The 12,058-nt window shown below is 36.9% G+C and overlaps 1 protein-coding gene across 1 annotated transcript; it reads left to right on the top strand.

Annotated features, from left to right (window-relative positions):
- Nucleotides 1-974: 974 nt before the first annotated feature.
- On the top strand, nucleotides 975-11,743 carry LOC136209291 ((S)-ureidoglycine aminohydrolase). Its single transcript, XM_066000724.1, has 13 exons — nucleotides 975-1,188; nucleotides 1,343-1,471; nucleotides 3,042-3,129; nucleotides 3,210-3,286; nucleotides 6,753-6,792; nucleotides 6,883-6,949; nucleotides 7,100-7,185; nucleotides 7,366-7,447; nucleotides 8,982-9,038; nucleotides 9,657-9,695; nucleotides 10,432-10,502; nucleotides 11,164-11,217; nucleotides 11,306-11,743. Exons 1-13 carry the CDS (start codon nucleotides 1,125-1,127, stop codon nucleotides 11,376-11,378), a joined length of 927 nt encoding a protein of 308 aa, XP_065856796.1. The 5' UTR covers nucleotides 975-1,124; the 3' UTR covers nucleotides 11,379-11,743.
- Nucleotides 11,744-12,058: the final 315 nt, after the last annotated feature.

Here is a 12,058-nt window from a genome sequence, read left to right as displayed (position 1 = left end):
TAGCGGAAGCATACCCACGAGAAGTTACCACCTTCCTTGCTTATCTTTAACTTTCTCTTGAGTGGTTTCAGGATATTAACAGATACCCGGATCCGCATATAAGTTCTTCCTATCCCATTGAAATTATTCGGGTCTGAATCCACAAAGCTTCCCAGAAAATTCCCAATATGGACTGCAACTTTCTCAGACATAAAACCAGGGGGTAAGTCATGTACCTGAATCCAGAAGTCTGTGTTGTTCAGTTCTACTAGCTTTGGATCTTGTCCCTGTTCTAGCGGTGCTAATATCAATAGCTGTTGATCGAAAGTCCACGGACCCCCTTTCAGAACCCGATCGCGTTCCAGGGCATGGAAAAATTCGAATTGAAAGCGATTGGCACCAATCTCTAAAACACACAGTCCGCGTGAAGGGCACCAGAGGTCAGCAAGCACGTTTTTCATGTACTGGACTTTAATACTTCGAACTGTTAGAAAAGTCCCGACTAGACTCCAAGAAGTTGGTTTTGGCGGGAGAGCGATGTCTTCCGTCTGGAAGACTAGACCAGCGACCTCTTCATCTTCGAGGGTTATACGTTGGATTAGGTCTGGAGCTTTATCCATTATTCGTAGAGCTAGGATGAGGGCCGGCGGCGGCGGCGAACGGTGGTGAAGGATTTAGGTTTACTGGGTTTTGGTCGAACTTGGGCGATACACTCCACAATAGGGAGAAATTCTCAATTCTCTTCTCTTATAACAAATTGTTTTATTGATGTATAAATCATTGCTTAGAAGTTCAGACATTCAAACTAGTTTGATTTAAAAAAAAAACATTTAAACTAATTTTTTCAAATTCTCAATAATTAATTAATATTACTTGAAAATGTTTGCGTTAAATTATTAGTTATACTTCGCTTGAAATGTTAACCTTATCCTTTAGAGAGAATTGAATTTCCATTAAACAAACAAATAAATGCATTAAAAAAGTATTTTCCTAGTCAGCAGTCACTGCCGTTCCGTCATCCACTGATCCACGAGGACTCCACTCTTCAGTTCAGTGAACTGAAGACAGACAAGTGAAAGACCACGCCTTTCTTGGCTTCTTTCACTATCTCACTTACCCAATCTGATTGTTTGCACCTTTACCTGATGCAATCTATGAAACCGATACGCACTCCACATTCTCTCCTCCTTTTCATCTCACTCGTATCAAGTAATTGCTATTTCCTTCACTACCTCTACTCATTGTTCTTTCAATTTTCCAATTTGTTTCCCGTTTACAAAATTGCTCTAAATTTGTATTTTATTGGAGTAAAGTTGTTTGTCTTTAGGAAGAAATCATGTGAAATCATTACTTACTTTTATAGGTTTGGTTAAGATTGCTTTGGCCGATGGAGGGTTCTGCTCCGCACCATCAGCATTTGATGGGGATAATGATTCCAAATCTATTTACTGGAAAGTCACAGATCCCACACTTTCTCCTTCCCATCTACAAGGTCAATATTTCTTCCCAACTTTTTGGAGTCTTATGCAGAAGAGAAATGTGTAGTTCTTACTACTTTGTGTAATTATCTAGACTTATTTGATCTTGAATCGTGTTTATTATATGTTTTGGTTTTGTTAACAATAAATGAAACCGAAATTTAGGGTGTTTCTTAGTGCGCTTGATATTGTACTTGAAAATGACAAAGGGGGGACTCGACTCGTTTTCAATAATCATGTGTAACTTTTGAGATTTGGTCGGTGCTTCTTCAAACTTTCATTGCCTCTCTTAAGGTTGGTGATAACGATTTTGTACAAGTACATTGGCAAGGAATGGATTAGAAAATCAGATGCATATCATGTACAATGTTGCTAAGACATTGATAAAGACACAAGTTTTTGTTAGACATCTCACATTGCTAAATGAGGAAGCTACATGGCTCCTTAAATATGTGAGGCAATCCTCACCCTTTGAGGTACCTTTTGGGGTGAGTTAGGTCTTTGTTTACCTGTTCTGATGCTTCCATTCAAAATTTCCACTCCTATGTACTTTTACCATCATATATGGAATGCTGAATACTGTGTATGATGTTAATGAAACATAAGAGTGGAATGCTGGCGTATCCTGAAGGATACCTTTGAGTACTATTTGATTGCTTCAAAAAATGGGATTGTGAAAGAGAATTGGAGATTTCCTTTTCCATTGTTTTGAGCTATGGAAGAGTGAGCAATTAGTTATTTTTACGATTATATCCTAATGATATAAAACCTAAAGGCTTCTCTGAAAGAGCCAAAGCCTCTAATTTTATAGACTCCAAGTAATTACCAGAAGAAAATTGTAACATTTCCCGGATGGGACTTGATCTACTATGTGAAAGACGAAAATATAGTTTCAGCCTTGGTTACAATGGTTAGGCCAACAGGCTGTTATTGTTTAGGAACTAAATAATTGAAAAAAAGAAGTGTTATAGTCATAGTTGTTAAAGGCGCGCCTCGGCTAAGGCTCCAGCCTTAGCGCCTCTGGAGCCCAAAGGCGGGCGCGGTCAGTCAGGCGCGCGCCTTAGTGCGCCTTGGTGCGCCTTAAGCCAGGCGCAAGGCGCGCGCCTCAGCTACCTTAGGGTATTTTAGGGTATTTTAGGGTTGAGGGTACTTAGGGTTTTGAGGGTATTTTAAGGTTAAGGTATTTTAGGGTCTTTTAAGTTCAGAAAATAAAAGAAAAGCATGGATAGACAAAGATCGACAGTTTTTACTTCACATATCGCAACAGTTAACTCATGCCTTAGTAGTTAACTAGAACTTAACTCATGCATTTTATGGTTTTATTGTTGTTATTTGACTATTTGTGATTATTTGTGACTAGTATTATGAATTTATGATATTTTTTTTGTGTGCGCCTCGGGTCGCTCGGGCGCGCGCCTTAAGTTGCGCCTTGCGCCAAGGCTCCAGGACCCCCCTTGCGCCTTAGTGCGCCTTTAATAACACTGGTTATAGTTTCATTTTGTTTCACGTTTACTTTTACTTACCTGGGTTGGGGGTGGGTTGTTTTTAGCTAGTCCAAGGTTTAATTTGGTTATTCTTTTGCAGACTTACCAGGTTTCACACGCAGTGTTTATAAACGAGACCATGCTTTAATAACACCTGAAAGTCATGTTTTCAGCCCATTACCTGATTGGTAATTACAACTTTGCATTTGTATTTGTAGTTAGAAATATGACCTTGCTGCGTATTTACTCTTTTCAATTTATTTGATAGGGTAAATACATTAGGAGCATATCTAATCACACCAGCTATGGGCTCACACTTTGTGATGAATCTAGCAAAGATGCAAGGTTTGTTCAATTGGATCATAAATGCTTTTGCTTTATATATTATTGTCATTCATGAATTAAAGGTTTTCATGTGGTTTATGCATCAAATGATTCATATGTTTCTGTTTAGATAGGTGAAGGAATTCAAATAAGATGAGATTACACAATAATTGTTGCTTAAGTTGAAGTTGTCACCTGGCTCTTCAATAACATCTTAATAGCATCATGCACAAGTTTGTACAGAGGGTTGTCAAACAGCTCGAAAAAGTATAATGTCACTTAAAAGCTTTCTAACATATTGTTGTGCACAAATATAAAAAATGCTTTATATTTTACAATCAACAAGTACATCTTTAAAGTTATTAATACGAGATTAAATTCAGGTAGATGACAGTTTGGTATTTTTATATTTCCCAGAATTTGATATTAATTTTCAAATTTGTAAACAAGGAATCAATAGTAACATGTAAGTAATGATAATACTTTTTTTTTTTTTTTTTTTTGGTAGAAAAGGAAAAGAAAAACGAATAACAACAAACTACCCAGGAATTAGCCTAGGGAAGCTAACCCCAATCCTATCTTCTAAGAGAAGATGAGAGATGAAACTAGGGGAAACAGGAAGGGTAGTAACGCCTAACGTCCCTTCATGGCCCGCCGCTGCCAAGCGATCAGCAACACGATTCTGCTCTCTAAAAATGTGTCTGAACTCTACGAACTCAAAGGAGGAGCAAAGCCTTATAATAGCTTTGATGAGGTTGCGACTGTTAAGACCCATAGAATGATTCTCAGAAATCATTTTGATTGCTTCCAAATTATCAGACTCCACAGAGAGCCTCTTAACACCCAGCCTTTTAGCAAGATTGATTCCAGTAAGAATAGCCCAGAGCTCCGCAGAAAAGGAAGAACCCAACCCTAAATTCTGGGAGAACCCAGAAAGCCAGACGCCCCCTACATCTCTAAGCACACCTCCAGCCGCAATCTTACCGTTACTGAGGCAGGAACCATCAGTATTCAGCTTCACAACCCCCTCTCTTGACCTGCTCCATCCCACGAGATGGACATCACAACACTGAGAGGCTCTGGCAAGGGACTCTCCTTTGAAACTATCGATAATAGAGAAAAGTTTTTTCGAGAAGAAATCAGCTAAGTTTGTCATAAAAACAGTTTTATCTCCAAAAATCTCCTCGTTTCTCCATTTCCAAACTTGGTGACATAATAGCAAAGAAAATGTCACCATGCTCCATGTATGGAAGCAACTTTCCTCTAACACCATCAGAGAACCAGTCGACCTCAGAATGTGCCATGAAGGAAGAGAAAATATGGTGTGGGAGAATTTTCCTCCAAACCTCTTTACTATTAGAGCAATCTCTAAGAGCATGGCACAAAGTCTCAATATGACCTCTGCATCTACTGCAAGCTCCAGAATCAGCCAAGTGCCTTCTGTGCCTATCCGAATTAGTAAGAAGCCTGTCCTTAACGCCCAGCCACAGGAAACTCCTAATACGGAAAGGAACTTTAAGGGTCCAAATCGACTTCCACACATCCGAGGGAGGATCAGATCTAAAGAGAGAGAAAGCTTCAAAGGCCGATTTGCAAGAATAAACTCCATTGTTAGTCAGCGCCCAACAGTGCCTATCCAAGTCTTCCTCTTGATTACTCACCTTCACTCCCCGCATTCTAAGGAGAGTCTCAAGGCTAAAGAAAGTATCAAACTTTGACCAGATCCAGTCCCCTTCCGAGTCAACCACATCGGCAATCCTCCAGTTGCGTATATCACTAGGCGGGGGGAAGAACACACCTCAATTAACGGTTTATCCCCAATCCAGTTATCAAACCAGAAACTAATGGACTTACCATTCCCCACCTCCAGGCCAACTCCCAAGCAGAACTCATCAAACACAGCACTAAGTCCTTTCCAGAGGAAGGAACAATTAGCAACTCTCTCTTTCGGGCCCCCGAAGATTTTGTCTTTCCGATACTTACCACAAAGGAGGCGAACCCAAAGAGAGGAGGGGTTTTGCCACATACGCCAAAGGAGTTTCATTAATAAAACTTTATTATTGTCCTTTGCTTTCCTAATACCCAGACCCCCAGAATCTTTAGGCTGGCAAACCTCACTCCAAGGCACAAGATGGATCAATAGCAAAAGAAAAAAGCGTTTGTCCATCATATACAAATAATGCTAATTGGTACATGCACTTACAGACATTATTTTCTGTGCATATGCAATGTAGTAGTAAGACAAGGTTAAAAAAGATGATACCTCATAAAACAGCTAGCAGGTTTGGTATAGTGTTGCACATTGCTAAGTTATAAAGGCTTAAATTATAACATGGTAATTTTATAGTTTTATACCATTCAAAATACTAATCGCCTTTCCTCTTTGAGAATAGGATTGTAATTTGTAACTTGGGTGGACACTGAATTTTGTGTACAGTGGACCATGTTTACGGTGATGAAAGATAGATTTGTTTTTAATGTTCATGACAAAGCTTAGACAAAAATTTAGGGTGTATGGTCTTGAGAGCAATTTGAATTTTTGCTGGAGCTTTGTTACCAACACCAGAATTCAAAATAAACACTAAAGGTTTCATCAATTGGCACCTTGGTCCATGTTTCCAAAATGGCAAAATTCAGTGTCTACAACATGATTCTGAGGTTTTAATACATTTTCAATTGTTCATATGTTTTTAACCCCTAAAGTTGTTCATTTCACTAAATTTAAATTTATACACTACTTGTCTTATTTTAATTCATACTAGGCAAGGAAATGTCCTCCTTTCCTTTACAAAATCAAAATGCTCCATGAGATTTTAAAACAAACGGAATACAGGATTTACTGGGTGTTTTTTTTATCAATTAGATTTGGTGTTAATATCATCCATATGTGACTGATTAATTACCTGACCTATCTAGATAAAATCAACTACTCATTCTTGTCCGTTCAATTGATTCATTTCTTCTAAGTATTTATTTCGAAAAGGTAGTGGGTGAGCTTTTGACTTTAGATGTATGGTCTAGAAAAACTTAAGTTCCTTCCAATGATGAAACTACCTGTAATGCTACTTACAATAAAACCAAGGGAAATCCAATTGTGGACGCAGTTACTTGAATGTTGTGAGCCAGCCTTGCTGTCAAGTTCAGCAGCATAGTTTCCTTTGTGTTGGCAGTTGTTGACTTTGACAGGCGCTTGACTTTGTTTTTCTATTGCACACTACTCAGTGCAGCTCTGATCTTATGTGATTGGGCTGCAGATCTCTTGGAGATTCTCCCAACATAGAGATACTTATGAAGCAGTATTTATTTTCTGATATTTAGAGGCAAAGAATATTTGGATAATTTTTGGTGTAAATAAAAATAATCTGTGATTCAAGGGGGCCATGTGTTATGTGCAACTTTGATGTGCAAAATGCGGGCAACAAATAAATGATTAATCGCACTGCTAATTTGACTGGCTTTGTTGCTTATATTGGCTCCTATACTACAGGAAAATCAAGATCGGGGCTTCCTCCGCCTAATGTAGAGAGGTGGATTGATTGTTCTTAATTTCTTTTTTCATAATGAATAGAATGATGCAAGATAAATCCAGTCTAATGCATTTTTTACAATCCAATTAGGTTCATATTCGTGGTTCAGGGTTCTGTGACTTTCATAAATAAATCTGGTGCTAGCCACAAACTGATGGTACGAGTGTCTGGTTTGTTTTCATTAATTGAATAAAGACAAGCACGCACCCCAACAAGTAAAATTTGTAATTGGGAAACTTAATATCTTTTAGTTTTAGTTTAGCAAATGGAGGCTCAGAGTTTTTATGCCATACTGTTGCTTATATAGGTGGATTCATATGCTTATCTACCTCCTGGTTTCGACCACTCTGTGGAGTGTGAGACATCTGCTACTCTTGCTGTCTTTGAACGAAGGTTTGTTTAGCCATTAATTCTGGTTAACCAATTGAGTAGCTACTTCATGTTCTATTGGTTTTGAGTGCAGGTGTAGCCTTATGGATGGTGTCTATGCTCAAAAGATTTACTGAAACTCTAGTTTTTCTTGTCAAATTATTCCACCACTGTATGTGCAGTTATTAATTCTCTTTCTTTTAGGTATGCTTCTCTAGATAATCTTATCACAGAACTCATTGTGGGTTCAACAGACAAACAGCCACTTCTTGAGACTCCTGGAGAGGTAAGTTATGAGTTATTCTTTTTCCTTTGGTTTTGAATACAAGAATTCACAGGGGCATGTGGACACATATTATTGTCTTTTTCCCATTGAATCATTACGTGTTCTTTCAAATTATATTAGTATTATGACATTTAAAGTTTGCCTAAGTGCTGAGTCAAGCAAGAAAGGTTCTAGTTCCTGATGCTGTTTAATAGATGTTTCTTTATTAAGGGGCTGGCTCCCTTTGTGTGTGTGTGTGTATATATGTATATTTGGGCATAGAAACATTTCTTATACAATTATTTTAAATTTCAATTGACTTTAAATTCTAAGAATCCAAAATACATTGAATTCTGTTCAATTATTTGTAATTTTAATAATTTGAAGTTTTAGGAGTTCGATATAATTTATATTGTTTTTGTACTTCAAAGTTATTGTTATTTATTGAATTATTTTAAAGGGTTGAAATATGGAGGTGGCTTTAATCATTAAAAACAGTTGCAGAGGATTCTTTGCCATCTTGTCTTTTTAATATTTCATTCTAAGTGAAGACAAATTCTGCAGTCTTGCAACCAGGTGCTTAACCTTTTGAATTGTAGTAGTTCTCACCCTAGGAAGCTCCGACACGGGTGTGGGTGCTGGTGCGGCAAACTGAATTTTTAAAAAAATATGAGACACGGGTACGGTGGGAACACACTAAATATATAGATATATATCATAAATAACACCCGTAATAAGTCATTAATTCATCAAAAAGAAACATTTAATACTTCAAACTATTTAAACTACCGAAAAAGGATGGCTGCTATATTCTTTTCTGTATATCTTGATTTTTTTTAATTAGTTTTTTTTTTTAATATATCAACCCCTATGTTTTTGTAAAATTATTAAAAAAACTCTATATTTTACTTAATCAACTCAGAAGCCGTGTACCCGAAGTTTCCTAGAAGTGTCCCCATAAAAAAGAAAATAAAAAGAGGAGACACTTATTTTGGTGTGTCGGGTGCGTGTCCTCGATTGTCCCTGGAGTGTATGTTAACCTCCTAGAAGTTTCGGTGCTTCCTAGTTCCCACCTTCTTTGATTTAATGTTACTTACACTCCTGCTTTTTCTTTAATATCATAACTTCTAGCTGTGACTCATTTGAATATCTCTTGATTAGAAACGTAAAACATCCTACCTTTCAACATTTTTTATACTCTTTATGCTTTTTTTTTTCTCTCTTCTACTGAAGTATATGAACTTGATTTTTTTCTCTATTTATTCTACTCGACTTACATTTTAAATGTTATTTCATATGATGTTATATGTATGGTAGCATTTTATGTATATATTCTACTAATTGCACTATATATCAATTAAACTATTCTAGAAAATATGGGCCTTATATTATGCAAGTACTTTTTTTGCTGCACACTTTAGGGGATCTGAGGACACATCACTTGAATGTATCTTTTTCTGTTGACTACCTTGAAATGTGATGTACTGCCCACTGTTTTACTGGAGTATTGTTGGACTGCTATTTGACAATTGTGTCTGTCTTTACTTTTTGCCAGGTTTTTGAACTTAGGAAGCTTCTTCCCCCATCATTGAATTATGACTTTAATATCCATGTAAGCCACTACCTGTTTCCCAGAGTTTAATCTTTATGCATATGATTTAAGTGGGAAAGCTCATAAGCTTTCTTTTTGTGGTATACCGAAGTTGGAATTTTGAACCATTTTGGTTGACAAAATTTTCTGTCAGCATCTCCTTCGCTCCATTTCCCTCTTTTTCTCCATATGCAGGGTTACTGGATATATTTCTTCATTAAATTGTCTTCTAGCTGAAAATATCGAAATGCAGATAGAACTCCTGATGCACTAGACTTCAGTGTTTTATCCAATATTTAGAAGTCTCTATTAAAGGATGTTAGGGACTGACTGATGAGCTTAAAATACTACAGTTGAAGCTATTTGATGATGTCTCCAGTTAGAAGAATATAGGGAACTGGAGTTATTATTATTATTATCCTGTTCTTCAAAGCATGATGTTATATGGTCACTTGAGAATAAGTTATATGGTTGAATTATAAACTTGGGTTTAGGATTGTGTATAGAGTATGCTCTGATACTATTGTACAATTGTTAGTAATCATGATTTTGACTGCTGTAAGTTCCAACCTTGGGCCTGTAAGCTTTTGGAGATGATTTATTTTGTATAATTTCATATCATTATTCCCCTGTCTGCAGATCATGGATTTTCAACCTGGTGAATTCCTTAACGTGAAGGTAGGCTTTCTTTCTGATTGAAATCATCACACTTCCTTTCTAGATTTTCTTTTATTTACTTATTTTGGTTAGATAGATAAAGTTAAGGTTTAAAAAATCATTACAGGAACATTAGTGCAAGAAGAAATAATTTTTATAAGTTGAAAATGTAAAAATACAAGTTTTTGGCCTACAGCACGAAAATCTCTGGACGACGAGCAAGCCGGCAAGCCAGGAAGAAAAAATTTCCCCCCTGCCCAGTGCGTGTCGCGACCGAGATTTTGAGAATCTCTGTCACGACTTTCTGTTTTTCAGCCGAAAATTGCATAAAAACAGTATCAGAAGCCCTTTGAGTTCAATCTTAAATAGAAATGAGGCTCATTATGCTTACATTATGACAAATAATACACCTCTTAGAAAATAGAACCTTGTTGCCGCTTCTTTTCTGCAACAAAGGTGTTAGTATTCAACTTTTGAAGAATAGCAGGCCAACAAAAAGCTCTCATCTTGAGCAAAATGTTGGGTACAATTTTCGTTTCTCTTGACCGATATCTTTTCAATGGAGAAGATTTTATGCACAGAAGACGAGTCTTGGCTGATTCTGGTAAAACAATTTAACTAAGTTATGGTCATGCCTTAGAAATAAGGCTATGCTTTTAGTAATTTGTTCAGTTTTCAGCTTCAGAGGGATCTCTGTTGCCTTGGACTTGCTACATGGATATTATACCTTTTCCTCATCCTGTTTGTTTGCTTACAGGAAGTCCATTATAATCAGCACGGTTTACTTCTATTAGAGGGACAAGGAGTTTATCGTTTGGGTGATAGCTGGTAAGTGTTTAAGTTGTAACTTCGATGAATTATTTGTCTATTACTGATCCTAAAGCTGCCTCATGAACTTTTTGCTGTTTCCATAGTTATCAAAGGCGTACCTCAGGCTCAAAAAGCGGTAGGCTCTAGGCATGTTGCTTGAGAAGCCAAAAGGCGGGCTCTGCTCAAGAGGCTCATGCCTGAGTGCGCCTTTTTGAGCCTAGCGCCTAGGCTCAAATTTAGACTAAAGCTCTTTTATAGGAACCATGTATTATGCATAAAGCAGAAAAGTAGGTTCTGTATCTTAGGTATAAATACTTGATTCAGATAATGATTGATTATCTATGTAAGATGCACATTCGGACTTCTTTTTGAAAATATATCAGATAAAAGGAATGGGACTTTCTGGATATGTTAGGTCCACATGGGATAAGAGTGAATGATAACATGCTCTTATATGTAGATCTTGGCAAATCATAGTGTCTGGTTGAGTAATAGGTTAGGTTTGAACAGATAACTTGTAAGTGGTTGCTTTTCTGAATTCTTCTGGAATATCTTTCGGCGAAACATTACTTTAGTTTATCACTTTATGCCCTGCTTTTGATTTGGTATTTTCTTCCATTTGCTACCACTTCCATAAAGGTAGTTCTTATTGCATAATGATATGGTTATTTTATTACAGGTACCCTGTCCAAGCTGGTGATGTCATTTGGATGGCCCCTTTTGTGCCTCAATGGTGAAGACTCAACAAAAAACTATGACCTTTTCTCTCATTTTCTGCAATTCTTTGAAACTTTATATGATATATTCTACTTCATTTTCAGGTATGCAGCACTCGGTAAAACCCGGTCACGGTATTTGCTGTACAAAGATGTAAATAGGAATCCACTGTATTGACATGCTGCAAAAGATTTCATTGTCATCCAAGGAGGTCGATGGTAGAACATCATCAATGATCTGCAAGCACATAAACATGAAGATTAAAAAGAATGGCAGTCATCCTGGTGTAATATAACTGGTATTCCTGTTTAGGTAGCAATGATATACCAGGGACTCCCAAAGAGTGAAATGAAAATTAGTTTATGGTGAAATTGATAATTTTGGTGTTAATCCTGGTCAGGTGACTGCAATTTTGAGATTATGTAATCTCACTTGGTAAATTTATGATACCAAAAAGAAAAGATGCTAAAGTTGCAAGATGAAAAGTGAATTTTCCCGGAGCTGTCTGCTATAAAGTTGAAGGCATGTTCGGTTTGGTTGTTTACTGGTAGCCGATAGATATTAGCTGATTTTCTTCATCCTTATCGGCACCTTTTTTTTCTCTCTCTCTCCTGCTTGTCCCTTGTTTGACAACAACCAAAGGTTGAAAATTTTAAAAAAGAAAAAGGGAGGGTTACTGAGGTATCATATTATTCCCAACTTACCAAATAGCCATAAATTAATGGAAGAAACTAATCTGCAATTTTATTTTAATTGTTTAACTTAATTCTTTGGTCCAAAAGATCAACACGTTCCCATGTTCATCCCCAATTGATTATCTTGAGAAAAAAACAAACAAATATTCTACTGGACCATCA

This window comes from Euphorbia lathyris, chromosome 1 (assembly GCF_963576675.1).
Source record: "Euphorbia lathyris chromosome 1, ddEupLath1.1, whole genome shotgun sequence".
NCBI classification, from domain to species: domain Eukaryota; kingdom Viridiplantae; phylum Streptophyta; class Magnoliopsida; order Malpighiales; family Euphorbiaceae; genus Euphorbia; species Euphorbia lathyris.
The sequence above is the reverse complement of the archived record's forward strand: the minus strand, read 5'-3'. Positions and strand labels throughout refer to the sequence as shown.